The sequence below is a fragment of the Dama dama genome, chromosome 20, assembly GCF_033118175.1.
Source record: "Dama dama isolate Ldn47 chromosome 20, ASM3311817v1, whole genome shotgun sequence".
Classification (NCBI taxonomy): Eukaryota; Metazoa; Chordata; class Mammalia; order Artiodactyla; family Cervidae; genus Dama; species Dama dama.
The window spans coordinates 3,615,508-3,639,434 of record NC_083700.1 but is presented as its reverse complement, the minus strand read 5'-3'; the positions used below and the strand labels follow the sequence as shown (position 1 = coordinate 3,639,434).

General features: G+C 42.9%; 2 protein-coding genes across 9 annotated transcripts in view; one reads left to right on the top strand and one right to left on the bottom strand.

Moving 5' to 3' along the window:
• The first annotated feature begins 3,617 nt into the window (after nt 1-3,617).
• The window catches only part of GPR161 (G protein-coupled receptor 161), a 64,400-nt gene continuing 44,090 nt past the window's right edge, over nt 3,618-23,927 (top strand). The window contains exons 1-3 of one of the 8 annotated variants that reach the window (XM_061120191.1): nt 4,331-4,383; nt 5,338-5,458; nt 7,011-7,863. The gene's annotated coding sequence lies outside the window, so the exon portion shown is untranslated. Of the gene's footprint in view, nt 3,741-3,861; nt 3,919-4,316; nt 4,384-5,219; nt 5,459-7,010; nt 7,864-23,927 lie in introns of those variants that run through there. The other 7 variants (XM_061120195.1, XM_061120200.1, XM_061120194.1 and 4 more) reach the window with 7 other exon arrangements.
• Nucleotides 3,921-4,844, bottom strand: LOC133041364 (proline-rich protein 36-like). Its single transcript, XM_061121910.1, has one exon. It carries the CDS (start codon nt 4,842-4,844, stop codon nt 3,921-3,923), a length of 924 nt encoding a protein of 307 aa, XP_060977893.1.

The window sequence follows — 23,927 nt, the reverse complement described above, 5'->3', positions numbered from 1 at the left end:
CACCCCTTAGCACATGCTCATCAGTATTCTGTTTCCTAAGTTTTGGTTCCACCCAGGATTCTCAGCAAAATGTCCTTGAGGCTTCATTCTGACCGGTCCCCATCCCTGAACCAATCATGTGGTTGAGAAGGATGGAAGTCCACCACTGGAGCTGGAAGAGAGGTCAGTCCTTATGTAAACCCCCTTGCTGACCCCAGGAAGAAGCAATGGTTTTCCAAAGGAAATTTGAGGGTATACTGCCTGCAGGAGAGGGACTGGATGCTAAACAGGAAACAGCAGCTACCCACAACTCCTGAAGAGTCTATCTCTGGGAATGCAGCCTGCAACTCAGCAGCTTAACAAATTCCCCAAGGGATTCTTTTGATTTCTAAAAGAGCTTTATTGAGACATAATTAACATACCATAAATTTCATGCATTTAAAATGCAGAATTCACTCTTTTAATATATTCACAGTTTTGCAAGTGTCACATGATCAAACTTTAAAACATTTTCATCATCTCCAAAAGATACCTTGAACCCCTTTAGCAGTCACTACTAAACCACTCCACCTCCAGTCCTAGGCAATAACTAATTTCTTTCTCACTTTAGATCTACCTATTTCAGATATTGCATTTGAAAGGAATCACATAATATGTGGCCTCTTGTGTCTGACTTCTTTCACTTAGCATGTCAGCACTTCATTCCATGTTATAGCTGAATGATATTCCATTGTATGAATAGGCCACATTTTGTCTATACGTTCATCCATTGACAGACATTTGGGTTGTTTCCACTTTTTGGCTATTATGAATAATGCTGCTATGAATGTTCATATACATATTTTTGTGTGGGTGTATGTTTTTGTTTCTCTTGCTTAGATATCTAGAAGTGAACTTACTGGGTCATATGGTAACTTCATGTTCACCACCCTGAGGAACAAACTGTTTTCTAAAGTGATCGTATCATTTGACAGTCCCATCAGTAATGTACACATGTTCTAATTTCTCTATATCTTGCACAATACTTTCTCATCATAGCCATCCTGGTGAGTGGAAGGTGGAAGCTTGATGTTTTGATATTCATTTCCCTAATGACTAATGATATACAGTAGCTTTTTATGTGCTTATTGACCATTTATATATCTTTTTCAGAGAAATGTAAGTTCAGATCCTTCACCCATTTAAAAAATGGATATGTTTACCATCTTATTATTGAGTTGTAGAAGTTATTTATATATTCTGGATACATGTCCTTTATTAGATATAATTTGAAAATAATTTATCCATTCTTTGAGCTTTCTTTTTGTTTTCTTGATGGTGTTCTAGGAAGCATAAAGTTTTTAAATTTTTTAAAAATCCAACATATCAAACTTCCGTCACTTGAGCTTTCGGTGTTGTATAAGAAATCGCCGAGGGATCCTTGTATATCCCAAAGTTTGAGAACCAAGGCCCCTGAAGGCATACTTTATTTTTATTTTTTCATTGATATATTTTAAGTGTTTTATTGGGTTAGGCCCTAGTCCTAGAGTGGTAAATAAAACAGGGCTCCTGACATCATGGAATTCATGTCTATAAGTGTAGCTATATTATAAACAAATAAACAGAAATATATATATATAATAATTGGGATACATTTTAAATTGTGGCTCTGAGAGAGAGCAGAGGTTAGAAAACATTATTTAGATTGGTCAGGGAAGACACTTAAACTGACATGTCAAGGGTAAAAAGGATTTGGTGTAAAGAGTGAGGGAACAATACTCCACGTGGAACATGCAATATATTTCCCAGTTTTGTTCTGATTAGCTTTATGTAAAGTGCTGTCTTGAAAAGATATTATAAGGACTTCCCTGGATCTACAGTGGTAAAACATCCACCTTCCAATGCACGGGACACATGTTCGATCACTGGGTGGGGAGCTGAGATCCCACACACCACTGGGCAACTAAGCCCATATGTCACAACTTGAGAAGCCTGTGCACTGCAACTAGAGAAATCTGTGCACTACAATGAAGGCCAAGCACAGCCAAAAGTAAAAATAAGTGAAGTTCTATAAAAAAGGAAATTTTATAATACTGATGAGTCATCATAGGTAGATTCTTCAGCCAGCATTTAAGATTCACTTGGATGAGGCCTCTCATCTTAATTCAGAAGTCTTTGGGGAACCCCAAATGAAATGACTTATGAAACTGATTTGGAAGAAGAAAATTATTATATATCTTTTGTTTAAAAATTAATCCTTGCACAAAATCAATGTCATGTTTTTCACACGACTGTAATCTATACAGTGATATATACTTGAATAATATTTTTCCCATTTCGCTGTGTTTGACTGAGTACTGCTCATACCTCAATATTAGGTTTAGAAGAAGGAAAAAAACCTTGAGAGAGCAACTGAAAAAAATGCATTTGTCACTAGCAGCTTCTATTCTTGAATGCACAGTAAGTTCTCAGTTTATGAGCTACGGGAGGAAAAGCCTTTGTGATAAATAACATATTTGATAATGAGCAGCAGGAGAAAAAAAACTGTTTTCAGTTGAAGAGTTCAAAATGAAATAGAGTAAGTCTGGGAAGGATATCTTTGGCATCACGGGTGGATACAGAGCTGAAAGAGCCATAACTGTTTTTGATTCTCATTGCCTCCATGCCAGTCCATGGCATATATTACCAGATCTTCCTTGAATGCCAACTTTCAAAAGGGTTTAGCTCTCTATAGCATTGAGGATTTACTTCCATTATCTCATTTCATCTTTCTAACTCTACAAATAGGCAGGTGTGAGTAGGCCTATTTAATATATGATGAATAAGCTGAGAGCTGAGATTCTGGAAGGTTAAATGACTCTCCCAGGGTCACAATGCTTAGCCAGTGCCTGGGTCAATGCAGATTAAAAAAATAAACAGGGATTTCAGAATAAAAGTCCAAAATACCCTCAAGAACAGACTGCTTTAAGGTCTTTTCAAGCATCTGGCTTGCTGGTGACCTAGATTCTGTGTGGAGTTTCAGCTTCCAGTTTTTGACCAAATAAAGCTGCTGTCCCATAGGAATATTAAGGCATCCGTGTACTTTTCGTGTCCCTATTATCTCCTTTGTCCCTGAAGACAAGCTGGGAGTTTGGCAGGTGCTAGATAGTAAATTATCATTCTAAAACGGTAACTCAGCGGCCTAATATTAATAAGGAAGCAGGTCCCACAGTGCCAACTTGTAGACAAGGGAATAACTAATACATTTATCAAACTGCATGGATTTTAGAGTTATTTGAATCCTGTTCTGGGCATAGCATTCGTTTTTGCTGGAGTTTGGTGAACTGAGCTTTGTAATTTCTTACCCGATTCATTTGCTACCCCTTTCCTCTCCCTTTAGTTTCTTTCTTCCTTCTCCACCTTCATTTTTAAAGCAGTTTTATTGTATGCTTCAACTTTTCGTCCTTTTATTAAGACTGCTGCACAGAAAACGCATGAGGCTAGGGATGCTACACAACATGGGAGCTGAGGAAGAGGGGTAAAACCACATGTGAGAAGGAACTGTTTTGTTCCCTGAACCCGCAGCGCCCTGGTCTGTGTATTGTAATTACTGCTCCCTGGCCTTGGCTCAGAGGTAGAGAGTAGCCTTGAAAAGATCTGTTTACATTCACCCTCCCACTCTCAGGAGCTGTGGGATCCACAAAGGCTGGTTTCGCGGGTGAATTCACTGTGATATTCCCAAGGCGCGGGACGGTGCCTGGAAGCAGGCAGATGCTCAGCCACGTCGGCTGGATGAATGAAAGGTGAGCAGGAACGGCGATGCCAGGAGGAGAGACTAGAGGAGGAGAATGGGACTGTGCGGAGCCTACGGGAAGAATCCGAAAGTAGTGCAATGCAGAGAATGGCAAAGATGACGTCCCGACAGCTGGAACTGGGACGGAGGAACGGGACTCGGGGAAGGCCCGAGGAGGAACCACAAAGGTTTACGGGCCGAGAGGGTGGGGGCGAGACAAAGAGCAGCAGCTGAGGCCGACCGTGGGAAGAAATGGAAAAGTGGCCGGGAGGGAGGGCGGGCGCCAAAAGAAGGGGTGTGAGGGGTGGGGAGCGGCGGCGCCGGGGTGGGGAGGGGCGGCGGCGCGCGGAGCCCGGGCGGGGCCGTGCGGGGCGCCGGGGGTTCGGGGGGCCCGCGGGCGGAGGGGCTGGGGACGGCGGAGAAGGGGCGGGCGGCGCGAGCGCCGCGAAGTTACTCGGGCTGTGCCCTGGCCGGGTACGCGTGCTGGCGGCGGGGCGGCGGGAGGAGCGAAGCGGGGTTCCGCGGGCTGAAACCCGAAACCTCCGGTCCCCGAGCGCGGCGGGGAGGAAGGAAGCTGCTGCCGCGGCGGCGACGGAGGCGGGGAGGCGGCTCGGGCCGACCCGGCCCTGAGCTGCCGCGGCGGCGGCCTCTGGGTGAGTACCCGCCGGGGCGCGGGCGGGAAGTGGGGCGCTGGCAGGGATGGAGCGGCGCCGAGTTCTTTGTGCCGTGCGGGAGGGCGCGGGGGTGCAGCCAGGCGGGGTCTCCGCGCCCCCGTCCCCCACGCTTCCCCGCCCCCACGGCGCTTTTTTTTACTCCGCGCCCCTTCGAGGTAGGCAGTTATCTTCCCCGCGCACCCCGCTTTGCTTCGGGGACCCGGGGCTCTTTGTGGTAAGATCTTGAGGGCGCGCCCCTCTCCTGCGGCCAGGGGCTTCTGAGAGGCCCATCCCACCAGCCCGCCTGGCTTCGCCCGCGCTGCCGGAAGCCCCTTTCTCGGACCCCCGGAAAGCGAGGCCCGCGCTGCGGCCCCGTGCCCCCTGGTCCCCTCCGGGACAGATGTGGGGGCAGAGCGGCCTCGAGCCTTAGCCGAAATCTGGGAGGACCAGGTGCGCTGCATCCTCAGTCGGGGCTTAGGGCGCTGTCTCCCGAGCTGGGCGGAAGGTGCGCCCAGAAGTCGCCCGGCCCACCTGGGCGCCGGCTCGGCGTCTCTGCTCCTCAGGTCTGCCAGCGGACATTCGGTTAGCTTGGGGGTACTCGGCCCGCCTCCTGGGCCAGAGCTTAGCCCCGGTCCAAACCTTTTGACAAAGGCATGTGGGATAAGAACGTGTACTGAATAGCTGTGGTGTTCTGGGTTGACCTCTCCTAACCACCCAGCGGTGCGTTCTTATCAGTTTATCTCACATCTTTGAGGCTGGTTTTGTTTTTTTACTATACCTTTCATCCGTTTTGTCTGTACTTTCAAGAGCCCTGAAAGCACCTCCTCCCTGTGAAGGTGGTGTGGTTTTGGAGGGAAAGGTCTTTGGTTCCTTGATGTATCCAGTTCAGTATTTGAGGGGATGCTCGACGTCGTGGTGGTGGGGTGAGCGTCACTGTGCCCCCTCCCCATCCAGCCAACAGACTCAGCCCAGCCTCTTTTCCACCTGTGACCTGGACCCAGGAAAGCGCTTTGGAGAGCTACTGCATCGAAAAATATTAGATGGCTTTCCCTCATAATCCCTCGTGGCCACTGAGGTAGGTGAGGAAAGGTATTTCCCAGGCCCCCAGCAGAGAGAGGTGGTGGGAAGTACCTCAGATTGCACAGACAGGAGCTCTTCATCCAACTTTCTTTAACTGGGATTCTACCACCCATTTCAGTCACTTCTTCCACGGTGCCCCTCTTCCTGTCTTAGTCTACACTCATTTTAGCTTCTAAGATGCTTCCAAGCACTTTAATACACACTTGTAAATTTCATTCATGTAACAGCCCTCTGAAGTGTTATTAGCAGCTTTTACAGGTGAGGAACAGAGTTGAGAAAAGTACTCTGCTCAGCAAGTAAGGAGCCAAGATATATTCAGGTCTTTTGACTTGCCAGTACTTTTCACATGGGCTGCAACACATGTGGGTCCTTGATCTCAGGATTTTCCTTGCCCTCCAACTCCGCCACCTTGATGGGAAGAATAGGAACTTTTCACAAGGAGGCCTGCTTGGCATTTAGAAACTAAGTCCAAGCCTAAAGTAGTCAAATCATTTTCTTTGTGTTGCAGCCCTGTGCAGGGGGGGTCAGAAATGAGGCCTGGCCATGTGATCAGAGGGTTGAGTTCGTTTGCTTGGGTTCTATGAAAGACAGAATGGGGTGAACTGGAACTGATCTAAATGCCACCCAAAGGAGGTACAGTTCTGTGATGTAAACTCTGCTGGGACCAGTCAGGAAGCCTGAGTGTAGAATGGCTATGCGGGGACTGTGCGTAGAACATACCTTCTGTAAAGAGATAGCAGCCGGTGTGACAAGGTTCTGGCACTTTGCTTAATCTGAATTGGGGAGGGGGGTGCGGTGGAAAGTTGCAAATTTTTAAGGAAGAAAGCTCCCTGTTTTTAAAACTGGCAACTAATTCAAAACAGTTTTCAAAGTATGCTGGGCAACCAAATCATGTGTGTAGGCTCATTGTAGCCTGCCAGCTTGCAACCTTAGGAAGTACTTGCTGTCATTCTGCGATGCAATAAAGCATAACTGGAGGGCAGAAGTGATGTTTTCTTGCTGTTTTTCTTTGAGAGCAACAAACATCAACAAAGTTGGAGGTAGTGCTACCTGGAGTTTGGAGTAAGGATTGACTTTATGACTCAATACTTCGTTCATTCAGCCAGTATTAGTACTGATCTCCTCTGTGATTCTAGTCCTGCACCAAGAGAATACTTCCAACTAGTTTTTGTTAGCCAGTTTAACAAATCTAGAAACAGAGGTGAATATGAATGCATAATATATAGTTTATTGATATTATATTATAAAATATGATAAAGTACTATTTGCATTTCCAACTTTAGGACCCACCTGAGTATATTGGATATGCTTTTAAAACTACATAAATGGGGATCATATATAATTATATGCTCCATGACTTAATTTTTTGACTTAACAATCCAACATCCTTTGGATCATAGAAAAAGCAAGAGAATTCCAGAAAAGCATCTACTTTTGTTTTATTGACTATGCAAAAGCCTTTGACTGTGGGTCATGACAAACTGTGGAAAATTCTTTTTTTTTTTTTTAATTTAATTTAATTTTTTTTTTTTGGAAAATTCTTAAAGAGATGAGAATACCAGACCACCTGACCTGCCTCCTGAGAAATCTGTATATAGGTCAAGAAGCAACAGTTAGAATTGGACATGAAACAACAGACTGGTTCCAAATCAGGAAATTTTTGAGTACATCAAGTCTGTATATTGTTACCCTGCTTATTTAAGTTATATGGAGAGTACATCATGAGAAACGCTGGGCTGGAGGAAGCACAGGCTGGAATCAAGTCTGCCAGGAGAAATATCAATAACCTCAGATATGCAGGTGACACCACCCTTATGGCAGAAAGTGAAGAAGAACTAAAGAGCCTCTTGATGAAAGTGAAAGAGGAGAGTAAAAAAGTTGGCTTAAAACTCAGCATTCAGAAAACTAAGATCATGGCATCTGGTCCCATCACTTCATGGCAAATAGATGGGAAAACAAAGGAAACAGTGAGAGACTTTATTTTGGGGGACTCCAAAATCACTGCAGATGGTGACTGCAGCCATGAAATTAAAAGACTGTCACTACTTGGAAGAAAAGCTGTAACCAACCTAGACAGTATATTAAAATGCAGAGACATTACTTTGCCAACAGAGGTCTGTCTAGTCAAAGCTATAGTTTTTCAAGTAGTCATGTATGGATGTGAGAGTTAGACTATAAATAAAGCTGAGTGCTGAAGAACTGATGCTTTTGAACTGGTGCTCTAGAAGACTCTTGAGAGTCCTTTGGACTGCAAGGAGATCCAACCAGTCCATCCTAAAGGAAATCAGTCCTGAATATTCATTGGAAGGACTGATGTTGAAGCTGAAACTCTAATACTTTGGCCACCTGATGCGAAGAGCTGACTCATTTGAAAAGTCCTGAGGCTGGGAAAGATTGAAGGTAGGAGGAGAAGAGGGTGACACAGGGTGAGATGGTTGGATGGCATCACTGTCTCGATGGACATGAGTTTGAGCAAACTCCGAGAGTTGGTGATGGACAGGGAAGCCTGGCGTGCTGCAGTCCATGGGGTCACATAGAATCCGACACGACTGAGTGACTGAGCTGATAGTGAACATGCTTATACCTAAGTCTCTGTGTGTGTAGAGTATTTCTGGATAAAAGTTATTCTTAGGAGTGAAGTTGGTGGGTCAAAGGAAATGTATGTTTTAAACATTTATCTAAGCAGAATTCCTTTTGTTTATTGGGATCTGGGGATTATTCAGAAAAAGAGATTGAGTTTATTTAATTACTTAGGTTTACTTGTTTGGAGACAGATGTGTACATAAGGTGTAGGTAGTATTCAAAGGCTATAAATGGTAATACCTCCCTTCTACTCTATCCCTCTATTTCCGTTTTTTGGCACAACTAATTTTGCCACTTTCTATGCATTTATAGGTAAATAAAATATTCAATTGTATTTTCAATTTTCTTCCTCTAAAGAAATTATTATAGTAGCATCTAAATACCCCATTTTGCTTATAGAATGTTAAGAATTTAGCATATATCGTGGAGACCGTTCCGTATCAAAGTTGTATGCGTTTTAAACGCTGGCAGATTCTTCTGACTCTGCTCTTAAAAAGTACACTAATGGATTTATACTTCTTCAGATTCCTTAACAATTTTTCCACTGAATTGTTGGTGATTTCATCAATTTGTGAGGGTCTTTTTAAATGCTAATTCTTTTCTTGTTAATAAATTAAGTATCTTGGCTTTTTTGTCTTCCCAGATTTGCTTATTGTACCTTTGGTTGTTTGATGTTTATGAGTTAGTGTTCGGAGAAGGCAATGGCACCCCACTCCAGTACTCTTCTGGAAAATCCCATGGACGGAGGAGCCTGGTAGGCTGCAGCCCATGGGGTCCCTAAGAGTCGGACATGACTAAGCAACTTCACTTTCACTTTTCACTTTCATGCATTGGAGAAGGAAATGGCAACCCACTCCAGTGTTCTTGCCTGGAGAATTCCAGGGACGGGGGAGCCTTGTGGGCTGCCGTCTGTGGGGTCGCACAGAGTCAGACACGACTGAAGTGACTTAGCAGCAGCAGCAGCAGCATGAGTTAATGTTGGTTGCTCAGTCGTGTCTGACTGTTTGTGCCACCAGGCTCCTCTGTCCATGGGATTTTTCAGGCAAGAATACTGGAGTGGGTTGTCATTTGCTTCTCCACTGTTTATGTGGTTAAGTCTGTAAGACTTTTCTCTCTGGCTTCAAGTTTTCTGTCATTTAGGAAGCCTTCTCCTATCTGAAAATTAGTTTTTTCCTAAATTCTCTCTTTCCTCTCCATTTTTGTTTGCATTTTTCATCTAAAATTATTGAAAATTATTGTATCTTTTACTTTTTTTCAGTGTCTTTCCTTTCTGACACCAGGGAGGTCAAAGTTTGAATTTGAGATCAAGGTTGAAGGTCCAGGTTTGCTGGTGAGCCTCTAGCTAATGTAGCTTGTCTATTTCCTTTCACTTTTATTGTGACTTTTTTTTTTCTTAACCAAATCTTAAGGATGAGCTCTTCTCCAGTTGGGAGAGAGAAAGGGCATTCTAGACAAGGGGACCATTGTCATGTGCAAAGTCGTGGCATTGGAGAGAGCAGTGCGTGCTTTGAGAAGCGTGATTTGTTCAGTGTAGCTGAAGTGTCGGTTCCTGTAAGTGAAAACATTCTGCAGATGCCAGAGGATGGTATATCACGACCAGGTTTGCGTAGCGGTGTTCAGCCTTGCAGCAGTGGGGAGGACAAATTGGAGTAGGGGTGAGGTTAAAGACAAGAAGGTGAGATAGAAACATCTGGTTGTCATTCAGGGAAAAGATGATGAGGCTCTGACCTGTGGTAATGCCAGTGCAGATGAAGTTTTGAGTTAGGAGTCAGTGGTACACTAAATGTCTATAAGGAATGGAGCCCACCAGCATTAATTGCTTTACATACATTCTCTCATTGAATCTTAGCCATTCAGTATGGATATCCAAAGCCCAGATATATCCATTAATCTGCCCAAGGTCACATAGAAAGTGTCAATCATGGCCATTGGGATTATCTGACAAGAGTGATCTAGGATGTCCTAGATTTCTGTCCTGAGTGATTCTGGTGGGTGGTGATGTTTTTTTCTAGAGTAGAGAAAAACATGAAGTACAGCTTATTGAGATGATAGAAGCAGAGTTGATGAATTCTGAGGTACCTGGGTGTGACATGTGGGAGAGAACATCTTCTGGGTAGAAATGAATCTGGAGCCCCCAAGAGTTGTCTAGGCTATAGATGGAGATTTTGGAGTCAGCCTTGTTTTGGTGAGTACAGAGAGGGAACATACACAGAGAGGGAGAGGGAGAGATGAGCTATCAAACAGGACTTTTCCTTTTGAAAGTGGTAGAAAATCCAGTTCAAATTGGCAAAAGCAAAAAAGAAAGTTACTGGCTCATGTCACTAAAAATCTGTAGCGTGTATTTGGCTTTATGCATGGATCAGAGTTCAAATGATTCATCAGGACTTTTTTTCTTAACTTCCCTGACTCATGCTCTCCCCTCATGGTGGCTAGGGGAAGTTGCAGATTCAAATCCAGTAGAGGGGGAAGTTGTGTTTCTCCCAGCAACAATCCCTTTATGTCTCAGAATCTGATTGGATCAGAGGGAGTTGGAAGATGCTCTTGGTAAGGCTTCAGTGGTGTCACATCCATGAAGTCACATGAACTCAGGGGAGGAGAAGGATGACTCTTCACAAGAAACTCAGGGGCAACTGCAGAGCAAGTGGAAGAGATTAAAGAGAAGTAAAGAGTTAATTTCCTTTGTAGATGAGGAAGGAAGAAGTAGTGCCTCCCAGACAATATCTTGGGAAACTGTAACACTTAGAGTGCAAAATGATTCCAGGTAGATGTAAAACTGGTAGGAAACTGAATGGGGAGAGGCAGAAGGGAGCTGGAACAAGGGAGACGAAGGAAAAGTCTCAGGAGAAAAATGAAAATTGTCGAAGGTGTCAGATGATGGAGAGACCACAAGGAAGGGCCCATTGGATTCATTTTTGATTCATATCTTTGCCCTCAGCAAGGATAGTCATTTATTTTAGACTTGGGATTGCATTCTAGAGGTTCCTGTTCCTACATGTATTCTGGGATGGCCAGGTAAGGGCAGAGATGTATTCAGGAAACTTGGGTTTGTCAACAATTAGGTATATGACTATGAAAAACTCCCTTCACCTCTTTGGGCCCTCCAGTCCATCATCTATAAAATAACACATTAGAATGAGTTACTTCCAAAGCTGCTTTCAGCTCTCAAGTGTCGGAGATGAGTGAACCTGATCCCTTCTTGACACCTGTTACCACAACCTTGGTCCAAGCCTTTATCTCTTACTGGGGATATAGCAGCAGCTTCAAACTGGTGTCTCTGCCTCCATGCATGGGCCCTACAGTCCATTCTTCACCTAGCAGCAGAATAACCCTTCTAAAACATGAGTCAGACGCATCATTCCAGGGGCCTCTATTCCCACATGGAATCTCATCCACACTCCTTACCACGACCCACGGTGCCCTGTGTGATCTGGCCCCTTGCTGTTTCTACAGTCTGCCTCTTTCCTCACTCTTCTCCAGCTTCCTTGCTATTCCTCAAGCATCCCAAGCTCATTCTAGCTCAGGGCCTTTGCAAGGGCTCTTCCCGTGGCCAGAAATTCCCTTGTATCATTTTTTGGTCTCTGCTCAAATCCTTAGCTCTTTGGAGAGACTTTGCTGACTCCTCACTCCCAGCTCACCCACCATTACTCCATTTTACTTATCCTTATAGCACCCACCACTCTTAGGAATTATTTTGTGTATTTTTTTATATTTTTGTTTTTTATCAAGTTATTTTTTTTCTTTTCATATTTTTCCAGATTGATTGAGATATAATTGACATACAGCACAGTATGAGTTTAAGGTGTACAGCATAATGATTTGACTTGCATGAATCATGAAATGATTATCACAATAAGTTTAGTGAATGTCCATCATCTCATACAGATTCAAAATTAAAGAAATAGAACAATTTTTTTCCTTGTGCTGAGAACTCAGAATTTACTCTTGACAATTTTCATATATAACATATGGCCATGTTAATTATACTTACTGTGTTGGACATTACATCCTTAGTATTTATTAACATTATAACTGGGAATTTCTACTATTGATTATGTATTTGTTTGCTGTCTGAGCCCCCTGTTCCCTTAATGTAAGCTCCAGGAGAGGAGAGGTTTTGGCATGTTGCTCGGTGCTATGTCCAGCTGCAAAGTAGAGCTTAGCTCTTTAGATATGCAGTAAATATTTTTTTGAGGTAGCTGAGGGAAGAATGAGAAGGGGGAAGTTAGAAGTGTCTCGGAACAAGTAGCAGTGCGGTAAGGGAAGGGGCCTCCCCTGCTCCTCAGGGCTTTGTATTCTGGCATCTGTCTCAGATATGGTCATCAGAAAAGTATATTAAGAGGAATACCATTTTAAGCCGAAATCTCAGTTTTAGCATTATGAGTTTAGTTTGCTGGGCTTTAAGATCTTCATGACCTGGATAATCACGATGGTATGATCACTCACCTAGAGCCAGACATCCTGGAATGGGAAGTCAAGTGGGCCTTAGGAAGCATCACTATGAACAAAGCTAGCAGAGGTGATGGAATTCCAGTTGAGCTATTTCAAATCCTAAAAGTTGATGCTGTGAAGGTGCTGCATTCAACACGCCAGCAAATTGGGAAAACTCAGCAGTGGCCACAGGACTGGAAAAGGTCAGTTTTCATTCCAATCCCAAAGAAAGGCAATGCCAAAGAATATTCAAACTACCGCACAGTTGCACTCATCTCACACGCTAGTAAAGTAATGCTCAAAATTCTCCAAGCCAGGCTTCAGCAATACGTGAACCGTGAACTTCCAGATGTTCGAGCTGGTTTTTGAAAAGGCAGAGGAACCAGAGATCAAATTGCCAACATCTGATGGATCATTGAAAAAGCAAGAGAGTTCCAGAAAAACATCTATTTCTGCTTTATTGACTATGCCAAAGCCTTTCTGTGAATCACAATAAACTGTGGGAAATTCTGAAAGAGATGGGAATACCAGACCACCTGACCTGCCTCTTGAGAAACCTGTATGCAGGTCAGGAAGCAACAGTTAGAACTGGACATGGAACAACAGACTGGTTCCAAATAGGAAAAGGAGTATGTCAAGGCTGTATTTTGTCACCCTGCTTATTTAACTTATATGGAGAGTACATCATGAGAAATGCTGGGCTGGAGGAAGCACAGGCTGGAATCAAGATTGCCGGGAGAAATATCAATAACCTCAGGTATGCAGATGACACTACCTTTATGGCAGAAAGTGAAGAACTAAAGAGCCTCTTGATGGAGGTGAAAGAGATGAGTGAAAAAGTTGGCTTAAAGCTCAACATTCAGAAAACTAAGATCATGGCATCCAGTTCTATCACTTCATGGCAAATAGATGGGGAAACAGTGGAAACAGTGGCTGACTTTATTTTTCTGGCTCCCGAATCTGCAGATGGTGATTGCAGCCATGAAATTAAAAGACACTTACTCCTTGGAAGGAAAGTTATGACCAACCTAGATAGCATGTTGAAAAGCAGAGACATTACTTTGTCAACAAAGTAGTCAATGCTGTGGTTTTTCCAGTGGTCATGTATGGATGTGAGAGTTGGACTAGAAAGAAAGCTGAGCACCAAAGAATTGATGCTTTTGAACTGTGATGTTGGAGAAGACTTTTGAGAGTCCCTTGGACTGCAAGGAGATCCAACCAGTCCATCCTAAAGGAGATCAGTCCTGGGTGTTCATTGGTAGGACTGATGCTGAAACTGAAACTCCAATACTTTGGCCACCTGATGGGAAGAGCTGACTCATTTGATAAGACCCTGATGCTGGGAAGGATTGAGGGCAGGAGAAGGGGTCAACAGAGGATGAGATGGTTGGATGGCATCACCAACTCAATGGACATGGGCTTGGGTGAACTCCGGTAGTTGGTGATGGACAGGGAGGCCTGGCATGCTGAGGTTCATGGGGTTGCAAAGAGTCGGACACAACTGAGCGACTGAACTGAACTGGAATGAAGATAATGGGTAAAAGAAATAACAAAGGGTAAAACCAATTAGCTTAGTAATCATTAGTTATCTTGTGACAGAAGTTATCAAGTCAGCCTTATTCTCAGCATAGCTTCTGTCTCTTGTCTTCTTGGAGCATGTATGTAAATTTGTTTATGGAGGGAATCATTTTATTTTTCTTGATCTGTTCGTTTAGTGTACATAGGAACAAGTAGAATGAAACCAATTACTCCTATAGAACAGGCTTTCTTAACCTCAACACCACTGACATATTGGGCTGGATAATGCTTTGTTGGGGGTGAGCAGGAGGCTTCCCGGTGCATTATGGGATGTTTAGCAGCATCCTTGGCCTTAGATGACAGTAGCATCCCCTGAGATGTGACAACCAAAGACGTCTCCAGAAATTGCCAGATATCCCTTGAAGTGGAAGTGGAGGCAAAATCACCCCTCCTTGAGAACCACTCTTGTAAAATATTGGGGTAGTAACTGAGTTTGATTATTATCTAGAGTCTTCTAATTAGACATTTTCAGACCCTCCCAGCCATCCTGCTTCTATCTTTAGCTTTAAAAGATGAGATTTGCTCTTTCAGGGAAAGGGTTGTGGCCTGGAATATCAGTTCCCCTCACCACAGATGTTGGTAAATTAAAATTGCATGTTTTTCAGTCAGCTGGTCACCTGGGTGCCTGAGAGCCTGACTCAGCTGGAGCCTCTGCTTTAGTGGTTACCAAGCAGCTGAGTTCTTGGCTGAGTGCTTTCCTGCTGACTGAGCCGTTAGCCCTGAGCCCCCAGTGGGGTCAGACGTGTTTCCATTTTTCAGTCTTTCTCAACAGCCTTTCTCTCCTCTCTTTTATTCACTTAGTGCTCAAATGAAACCTCTTTGGTTTTAATTAAAATTTGAAAGGGAAAAGGAGAATTTTCTTTTCATGTCTTAAGTAGCTTTCTTAAACATTTTTAAAGTTTATCTCCTGACAGTCACTCCACTAGCTGCTTTCACACATGTTACTTCATATATTCTCCTTGGTAATCATATGAAGTTGGTTAATTCCACTGTTTTGATCTTTTTGGAGAAATTGAGGCTCAGAGAGTTAGAAGATAGCATGTAGTCACATGAAATTCAAACCAAGGTTTAGTTAAGGTTCTGAAAAACATGTTCTTTCTATTGAATATCAGATCAAAATGGATATTACTATGAGTAGGGGGGATATAAAATCCCACATTCAAAGTACTGTTGCATATTCAAAGGGAAAACTGAGGAAGAATTTATAATCCATCTGCAAGGGAAAGCATACTCACCTAAAATAAAAATTTTTGCTAAGACACGCATGTCTGAAAAGGTAATGTTAAAGAACTAGATGTAAAGGGTGATCAGGGTCATTGTGAGGATGGGATGTTCCAGAAAGACTTCTTGAGACTTTTGCTGCTACGGTAGATGTAAGCAGCTTCGGATGTTATTCGTATAAATGTCAGTAAGGGCTTATGATAGTGATCACCAAGCTCTGCCAGACTGAGTGGATTCACCTGTGCTTTTGGTATCACTTCAGTTGGAAAAAAAAATGCGTAATTACAGAGAGCTCACGTGAATCAATAATAGTGTAAAAGATGAATTCAAATTTTATTGACCACAATAGCATATTTATTGTGAAGAATTTATTATTGAAGAATAATAGTTCACATATGTGTGCAACATCATTTATTTGGTCTATAGACAGTAATGGCCACCCAGAGTTTGGGAATGCATGACTTAGATAATGTGTGATAGGATGGTTTATAGAGGAAATAAAAAGAAGAGGGAAGCAAGGTAACCAAGAAATAATCTCTACCTTGCTATGCAGATCTGTGCAAATAATGTCTGCAAATATAGCTATAGTCTCTTCACGAAATTCATGTTTTTTAGATTGAGCCTTTTGGAAAATTCTAATGTAAGTCATTCGGTATATAACTAACATTATCTGCACTTATCTATTTGTCTTTCTGGTGGCATAAAATCCAATAGGACTTGACAATCTTTTTTTTAAATTCAGCAGTTTCCCTTTTACCATTTAAGAAAATATTAAAGTTGAATGGAGAGCTCTGAACTGTTTCAAGGGCCTTTGTTTTTCTTACTCATTTGGGCCATATAAATACAGTTAGCATATCTTGCAAAGTGCTGAGAAGTAGAAAATCGACCTTCCCCAAAGGTACAGAAGGGAATGGCATCTGTCTGACAGAAGCCATACCTGGAGAACTTTGCACTGAAGCCCTTCCTCAGTATATCAGCTTCTACTTTACGTAGACTTTTCCTTAGCTTGACAAGGAAAGCTGCAGGTAAATATTCTCTGTATAGGGAAAAGGGCAGCCAATGTTTCAATAAATTACAGAAAAAGTTTCAAAAGGAAACAGAATATGCAAGGCACACTTGGTACTTAGTTGACCAAAACGTTCATTCTAGGGACCTTCCCTGGTGGTCCAGTCATTGAGAATCCATCTTGCAATGAAGGGGTCACAAATTGGAACCATGATCGGGGAACTAAGAACCCACATGCCATGGAGCAGCTAAGCCCTCGTGCCACTACTAGAGAATCTTTGTGTCACAGTGAAGATCCCATGTGCCAAAACTAAGACCCGACTCAGCCAAATAAGTTTGTTGCTGTTTAGTTGTTCAGTCTTGTGACTTTCTGTGACCCCATGGACGGCAGCACGCCAGGCTTCCTTGTCCTTTACCATCTCGCAAAGTTTGCTCAAACTCATGTCTCGCAACGTTTGCTCAAACTCATGTCCATTGAATTGACAATGCCATCCAACCGAGATCCAATCCATCGCCCTCTTCTGCTGCCCTCATTCTTTCACAGCATCACGGTCTTTTTCAAAGAGGTGGCTCTTCGCATCAGGTGGCCAAAAGAATGGAGCTTCAGCTTCAGCACCAGTCCTTCCAGTGAATATTCAGGACCGATTTCCTTTAGGATGGACTGGTTTGATTTCCTTGAAGTCCAAGGGACTCTCAAGAGTCTTCTCCTTCTCCAACACCACAGTTCAAAAGCATCAATTCTTTGGTGCTCAGCTTTATGGTCCACCTCTCACATCTAGACACGACTAATGGAGAAACTGTAGCTTTGGCTATATGGATCTTTGTCGGCAGAGTGATATCTCTGCTTTTAATATGCTGTATAGGTTTATCATAGCTTTTCTTCCAAGGAACAAGCAGCTTTTAATATCATGGCTGTAGTCACCATCTGCAGTGATTTTTAGAGCCCCCCAAAATAGAGTCTGTCACTGTTTCCATTGTTTCTCCATCTATTTGCCATGAAGTGATGAGACTGGATGCCATGATCTTAGCTTTTTGAATGTTGAGTTTTAAGCCAACTTTTCCACTCTCCTTTCACTTTCATCAAGAGGCCTTTTAGTTCTTCACTTTCTGCCATTAGGGTGGTGTCATCTGCAAATCTGACGTTATTGATATTTCTCCCAGCAATCTTGATTCTTTCTTGTGCTTCTTCCAGCCCAGCATTTCTCATGATGTACTCTGCATATAAGTTAAATAAGCAGGGTGACAATAGATAGCCTTGACGTACTCCTTTCCCGATTTGGAACTAGTCTGTTGTTGCATGTCCAGTTCTAACTGTTGCTTCTTGACTTGCATTCAGATTTCTCAGGAGACAGGTCAGGTGGTCTGGTATTCTCATCTCTTGAAGAATTTTCCACAGTTTTATTGTGATCCACACAGTCAAAGGCTTTGGCATAGTCAATAAAGTAGAAATAGATGTTTTTCTGGAACTCTCTTGCTTTTTTGATGATCCAAAGGATGTTGGCAATTTGATCTCTGGTTCCTCTGCCTTTTCTAAATCTAGCTTGAACATCTGGAAAGTTCACGGTTCACGTACAGCCTTGATGTACTCCTTTCCCAACTTTGAACCAGTTCGCTGTTCCACGTCCTGTTGTGATTGTTACTTCTTGACCTACATACAGATTTCTTAGGATGCAGATAAGGTGGTCTGGTATTCCCATCTCTTTAAGCCAAATAAATAAATTGATAGAAAGAAAGAGGTTTTGTTTTTTTTTTTTTTCTTTTTTTTTTTAAGTTCAGGTTTTTCTTTAAGATGTTTTGAAAAGACCTGAACAGACTTTTTGTCCAACCCAATATAAAAGGAAATCACATTGCCCTTACCTGGCTTGAGGGAATCGCTGTGTTTTCAGTCGTGTAGTGAAGACTCACAGGGATAACCCCCTATTGAGTAACTGGGAAGCTGAGCAGTCGTCTCTAAAATTTCTAAAGAGAGCATTCCATTAGCACTGAAATCTGAGGTCAGAATTCCATTTATATTGGTATTTAATGATCTTGAGTCATCATGAAAATCATTATGATCTGTACACCTTATTTTAAAATATAGGAAAATGTGTGATAGATTTTCATGAATTTTGCCTAAAGGCTTGAAACAGAGTTTTGACATTTTAAGGTGATAAAACCCCACCAACTCATAAAACTCTGTTTCTAGAATGAGGCATTTCTAAGGATCAGCTTGGGTTTTGGTGCGTTTTTGAAGGGGAAATTGTTACTGGAGGCCCTGTCTCTCTCTCTCCTCTTTTTTTTTTTTTTGTGTGTATGTGCGTTTTTTAAAAAATGAGGTAAAGTTGATTTACAGTACTGTGTTAGTTTCAGGCGTATAGCAAAGTGGTTCAGTTATACAGACATGTTTTGCGTCTTCCCTGCAAAAACTTGTCGAGATGCTCAGTGAAGTGGTAGTCGGTTGCGGAGAGGTCAGGTGAATATGGTGAATGAGGCAAAAGCTCCTGGCCCAGTTCATTCAGCTTTTGAAGCGTTGGTTGTGAGACCTGCAGCCAGGTGTTGTTGTGGAGGACTGGGCCCTTCCTGTTGACCAGTGCCGGCTGCAGGCATTGTGGTTTTCGGTGCATCTCATCAATTTGCTGAACAGATGTCATGGTTTCTCTGGGATTAAGAAAGTTGTGGTGGATCAGAGGGGCAGCAGACCAGCGAACAGTGACCATGACCTTTCTTTGGTGCAAGTTTGGCTTTGGGAAGTGCTTTGGAGCTTCTTCTCCGTCCAACCACTGGGCTGGTCGTTATGTACAATCCACTTTTCATCGCACATCACAATCCAGTAGAGAAATGGTTCATTGTTGTGTAGAATAAAGGAGGACAACCCTTCAAAAACAGCGTGTTTTTTTTTTATTTGAGGTCCATTCCCCTCCTCATTTGAGGAGGGCATGGCAATCCACTCCAGCATTCTTGCCCTGGAGAGCCCCATGGCAGAGGAGCCTGGCAGGCTAAAGTCCACAGGGTCACCCAGAGTTGGACATGGTTGAAGCGACTGAGCTTTTTCATGCACAGCTCATGAGACACCCACTTGTTGAGCTCCTTCACCTTTCCAGTTTGCTTCAAAGGCTCAATGACTGTAAAATGGTTGACACTGAGTTGTTCGGCAACTTCTCGTGTAGCTGGAAGAGGGTCAGCTTTGATGATCCTCTCAATTGGTTGCTGTCAACTTCTGATGGCTGGCCACTATGCTTCTCATCTTTAAGCCTCTTGTCTCCTTTGCAAAACTTCTTATACCACCACTGCACTGTACATTCATTAGTGGTTCCTGGGCCAAATGTGTTGTTGATGTTGTGAGTTTTCTCTGCTGCTTTATGACCCATTTTGAACTCAAGTAAGAAAATCCTTCAAATTTGCTTTTTGTCTAGCATCAGTTCTATAGTCTAAAATAAAGATAAGATCATCAGCAACTGATAAGTCATTAGCAAAAAAAAAAAAAAGAGAGAGAGATAAATGCACATTAAAATGATGTATAACATGACTATTATTTAGAATGTATTTAAAAGATATGTTTTGACAATGCAAAAACCACAATTACTTTTGCATCAAACTAATAGTACACCACATCAAGTCAGGGATCTGTTGACAGGAGAAAGGGGAGGATGGTTATTGACTGGATAATGAATAGTGTTTGCTACATCTGCAAAAACAATTCTCTAAAGGCAAGATAACACCTTGTGTGCAAAGATGTCCAGTGTCCCATTGTTAATTCACATTTTCATTTATCGCATATATCGGGCACCTATCATTTGCCAGGTGCAGTTCTAGTGCTGACCCCAAAATGTACAGACCCAAGATTTCCTACTGTCTTGGAGCATACAGTCTGGTGTGAGAGAGAGACATTAACAAGATAAGTAAATAAGTACATACACTTGCAGTACGGAGGAAAAGTAAGGAAAGGGAATGGGGCCATGAAATGTTAGAGAGGGGTATGAAACGTTAGGTTGTGTGGATTGGGAAGGTTTTGCTGAAAAGGTGACTTGAAGACTGAAAGGAAGTGTGGAGCGACCTACAAAGATACCTTGGATAAAGGCATTCCAGACATAGGAAGCAGCAAGTGCAAAGGCCCTGAGGCGGACACATACTTGATATGTTTGATAAATAGTATTGGCAGTTAAAAAGTAATTTTTATTATGAAATTGGACCAGTAGTGGAGAGCTGGATCATGCAGGGCCTATTCTAAGTGATAGGGGAATACTTTTGGGGTTTTGAATAAGCGGTGACTTGTTCATGTATTTTGACTTCTGTTTTCACAGGCTCACTCTGGTTTCTGTGTTGAGGATGGGGACAATGGCGGATGCAGATGCTTTCTCTTTAGTGAGAAAGCGATTTTAATAATTGCAGAGAAGACATAACCTGGACCAGAGTGACGGTAGCAGAGATAGAAAGACATGGTTGAGTACTAGATACGTTTCAAAAGTAGATCCATTAGCCTGTAGATTTGCTAATGGATCAGGCAGGAGATGTGAGAGAAAGTGAGGAGCCAGGAGTGACTTCAGAGTTTAGGGTCTGAGCAACTGGAAGGATGAGGATACCACAAAATGAGTTGAAGAAACATGGAAAGAGCAGATTTGAGAGGCAAAAGATTTGGAGTCTGATTTTGGACATGTTAGGCTTGTGGTACCTGTGCCATTCAAGTAGAGATATTGAGTAACCAGTTGGGAACTCCAGGGAGTGGTATTGGCTTCTCTCTGCCTGAGCACCAGCTCCTGACCAGACCCTTGGTCCATTTGCTCTGGGAATCTCCACGGGCACATCTGGCAGCAGCATCAGGTCGACGTGGACCAAGCTTGAGCAGGCCTGGCCTAATCTGACCCAGCTTTGCCTTTGGGGTTTGCTGAGGTCCCAGTTCCAGGCAGGCTGGCCTTTGGCCAGTGTCTGTGGAGGCTTTCCTGAGCCTGCCCTGGGAAAATGGGCATTTCTGCTCTTCTCCCACCTGGGGAAGTAGTGTGGTCCAGGCTGAGTGTCCAGCTCAGAAAGCTGTTTCTGTAGTGAGGTCTTGGTTGACCTCAGGCTGCTAAGGCCTCCCCAGAGAGCTGTGGTCAGCCTGCCACTGCTTTCTCTCCCTTTTCCTAAAGCACTTTTCTGTTGTCTTCATCATGACTTCAGCTGGTTGTTTGTAGATTTTCTGGGAGGCTGAAGTGAACCCTCCCCATCTGTGTTGGCCAGAAAACACAAGGACGATGATGGCTGCTTTCAGTGTTGCTGGGGGAGGCTTGGGAGTCAGGCCAGTGGCCCTTTGAAAAAATTCGACAGTCCATGGCTCAGAGTCCAGCTTGGCTTAGTACTGAGTGTTCCTCACATTCTCTAACATGCATAACAAAAACTGCACCAGAGGAGCTTGATGAACAAAGAGTGAGTTTTGTTTACCGTGTGATCTGGGGACAGTGCAACATGATGAATTGTTTTACTCAGCGATTTTTACCTTGGAAGTCACTGCTGGACTAGTCCCTAGTGAGGAATAATCTGGTGCAGACATAGCTTGTGTTTCCTCCTCTACTGCAGGAGGAGTTTACTCTGTACATGTCTGAAGTTCTTTTCTTCTTCATCACTGGTTGAGACACCGTGAAGATAGCTGACTTCCTTCATTTCATGACTCTCTAAATCCCATGGGGAGAGAAGTTAAAAAGAAGATACCCTGGTATATTTTCTCCAACTTTTTTATTGCTGTAAAATAAATATACCTAATATAAAATTTATCATCTGAGCCATTTTTAAGTGTACAGTTCAGTGGTATTTGGGGCTTCCCTGGTGGCTTAGAGGGTAGAGCATCTGCCTGCAATGCAGGAGACCAGGGTTCAATCCCTGAGTCAGGAAGGTCCCCTGGAGAAGGAAGTGGCTACCCGCTCCAGTATTCTTGCCTAGAGAATCCCAAAGATGGAAGAGCCTGGTAGGCTACAGTCCACGGGGTCGCAAAGAGTTGGACATGACTTCACTTTTCACATTCTTTCAGTAGTATTTAGTGCATTTATATGGTACAGCCATTATCACCATCCATTTCCAGAACTCTTCACCTTGCAAAACTAAACCCATTAAGCAACTCTCCTGTCTCCCTCTTACCAGCCCCTGGCAACCACCATTCTATTTTCTGTCTCTATGATTTTGACTACTCTTAAGTACCTCATACAAGTAGAATCATACAATATTTGTCTTTTTGTGGCTGGTTTATTTCACTTAGCATAATGTCCTCAAAGTTCATCCATGTCGTAGCATATATCAAAGTTTCTTTCCTCTTTAAGGCTGAATAATGTTCTTTTATGTGGATATACCATATTATGCTTATCATTTCACAGTCAGTGGGCACTTGGATTTCTTTCACATTTTAGCTGCCTTGAATAATGCTGCTATGAACCATGGTGTACAGATATCTCTTTGAGATCTGTCTTACAATCAGTTGCTTTTTCTATCTGTTTGTATATTTGTTTGGGCTGCAGTGCATGCTCTGTGCAGTCTTCTCTAGTTGTGGTCTGTGGGCTCTCCTGGTGGTGGCTTCTCTGTCACAGAGCACGGGTTAGGGCTTCTGGGCTTAGTTGCCCCATAGCATGTGGGATCTTCCCAAACCAGGGGTCAAACCCATGTCCCCTGCATTGGCAGGCAGGTTCTTAACTACTGGACCACCAGGGGAGTCCCTCTCTTTGAGATCTTGCTTTCAGGTATTTGGGGTGTATATCCAGAAGCAGAATTGCTGGATCATATGGTAATTCTATGTTTAGTTTTTTGAGAAATTGCTGTACTGTTTTCCACAACAGCTGTACCATTTTACATTCCCATCAACAGTCTACTAGGGTTCCAGATTCTCCACATCCTCACCAGCACTTACTATTTTCTGGGTTTTGTTTTGGACAGTAGCCATTCTAATGAGTGTGAGGTGATACCTCATAGTTCTGCTTTGCTTTTCCTAAGGATCAGTGAAGTTGAGCATCTTTTCATGTGCTTATTGGCTAGTCATGTATCTTTTTTGGATATGGAATTTTTTGTTGTTGAATTTCAGGAGTTCTTAATATATGCTGAATATTAATTTGTAGTCACATGTATGATTTGCAAATATTTTCTCTGTCTGTGTGTTGCTCTGTCCCTGGTATCTTTTGATATACAGATTTTTAAAATTTTCATAAAGTTCACTTTGTCAGTTTTTTCTTTTGTGCTTATACCTTCGGCATCATATCCAAATCGTTGCCAAATTCAAGGTTGTGACTTGGGATATTTTTGTATCTCTTTAAAGCCTCACCCCCCCCCCCATATTTCTTTCTTTCAATCAAGTTATTAGAGCAATGGATCAGTAACACATTTTAGAATTCATAAATCTTTATTGATTCATTCTGCAAGCAGGGAGAGCATTCCAACTAGAGGCAGAAGCCAGAGCAGTTTGGAAATGGCAGCAGGTAAGCATAGCTGGCTGGGACAGGACACACATAAAGGGGTTGGTGGGTGAAAAGACTGGGATTTAGACGAGGCCACACCATGTTGCATCTTACCTGCTGGGGTGAGCAGATAAATTGAAAGTAGTCTCACAGCCATAGGACCAAGTTGGAGAGCTGGTATCAAATATTCTCTTGAACTGGGCACTTAACCTTTCTGAACCTCAATTTCCCCACTTTATTCATTTAACAAACACTTACGTGGTG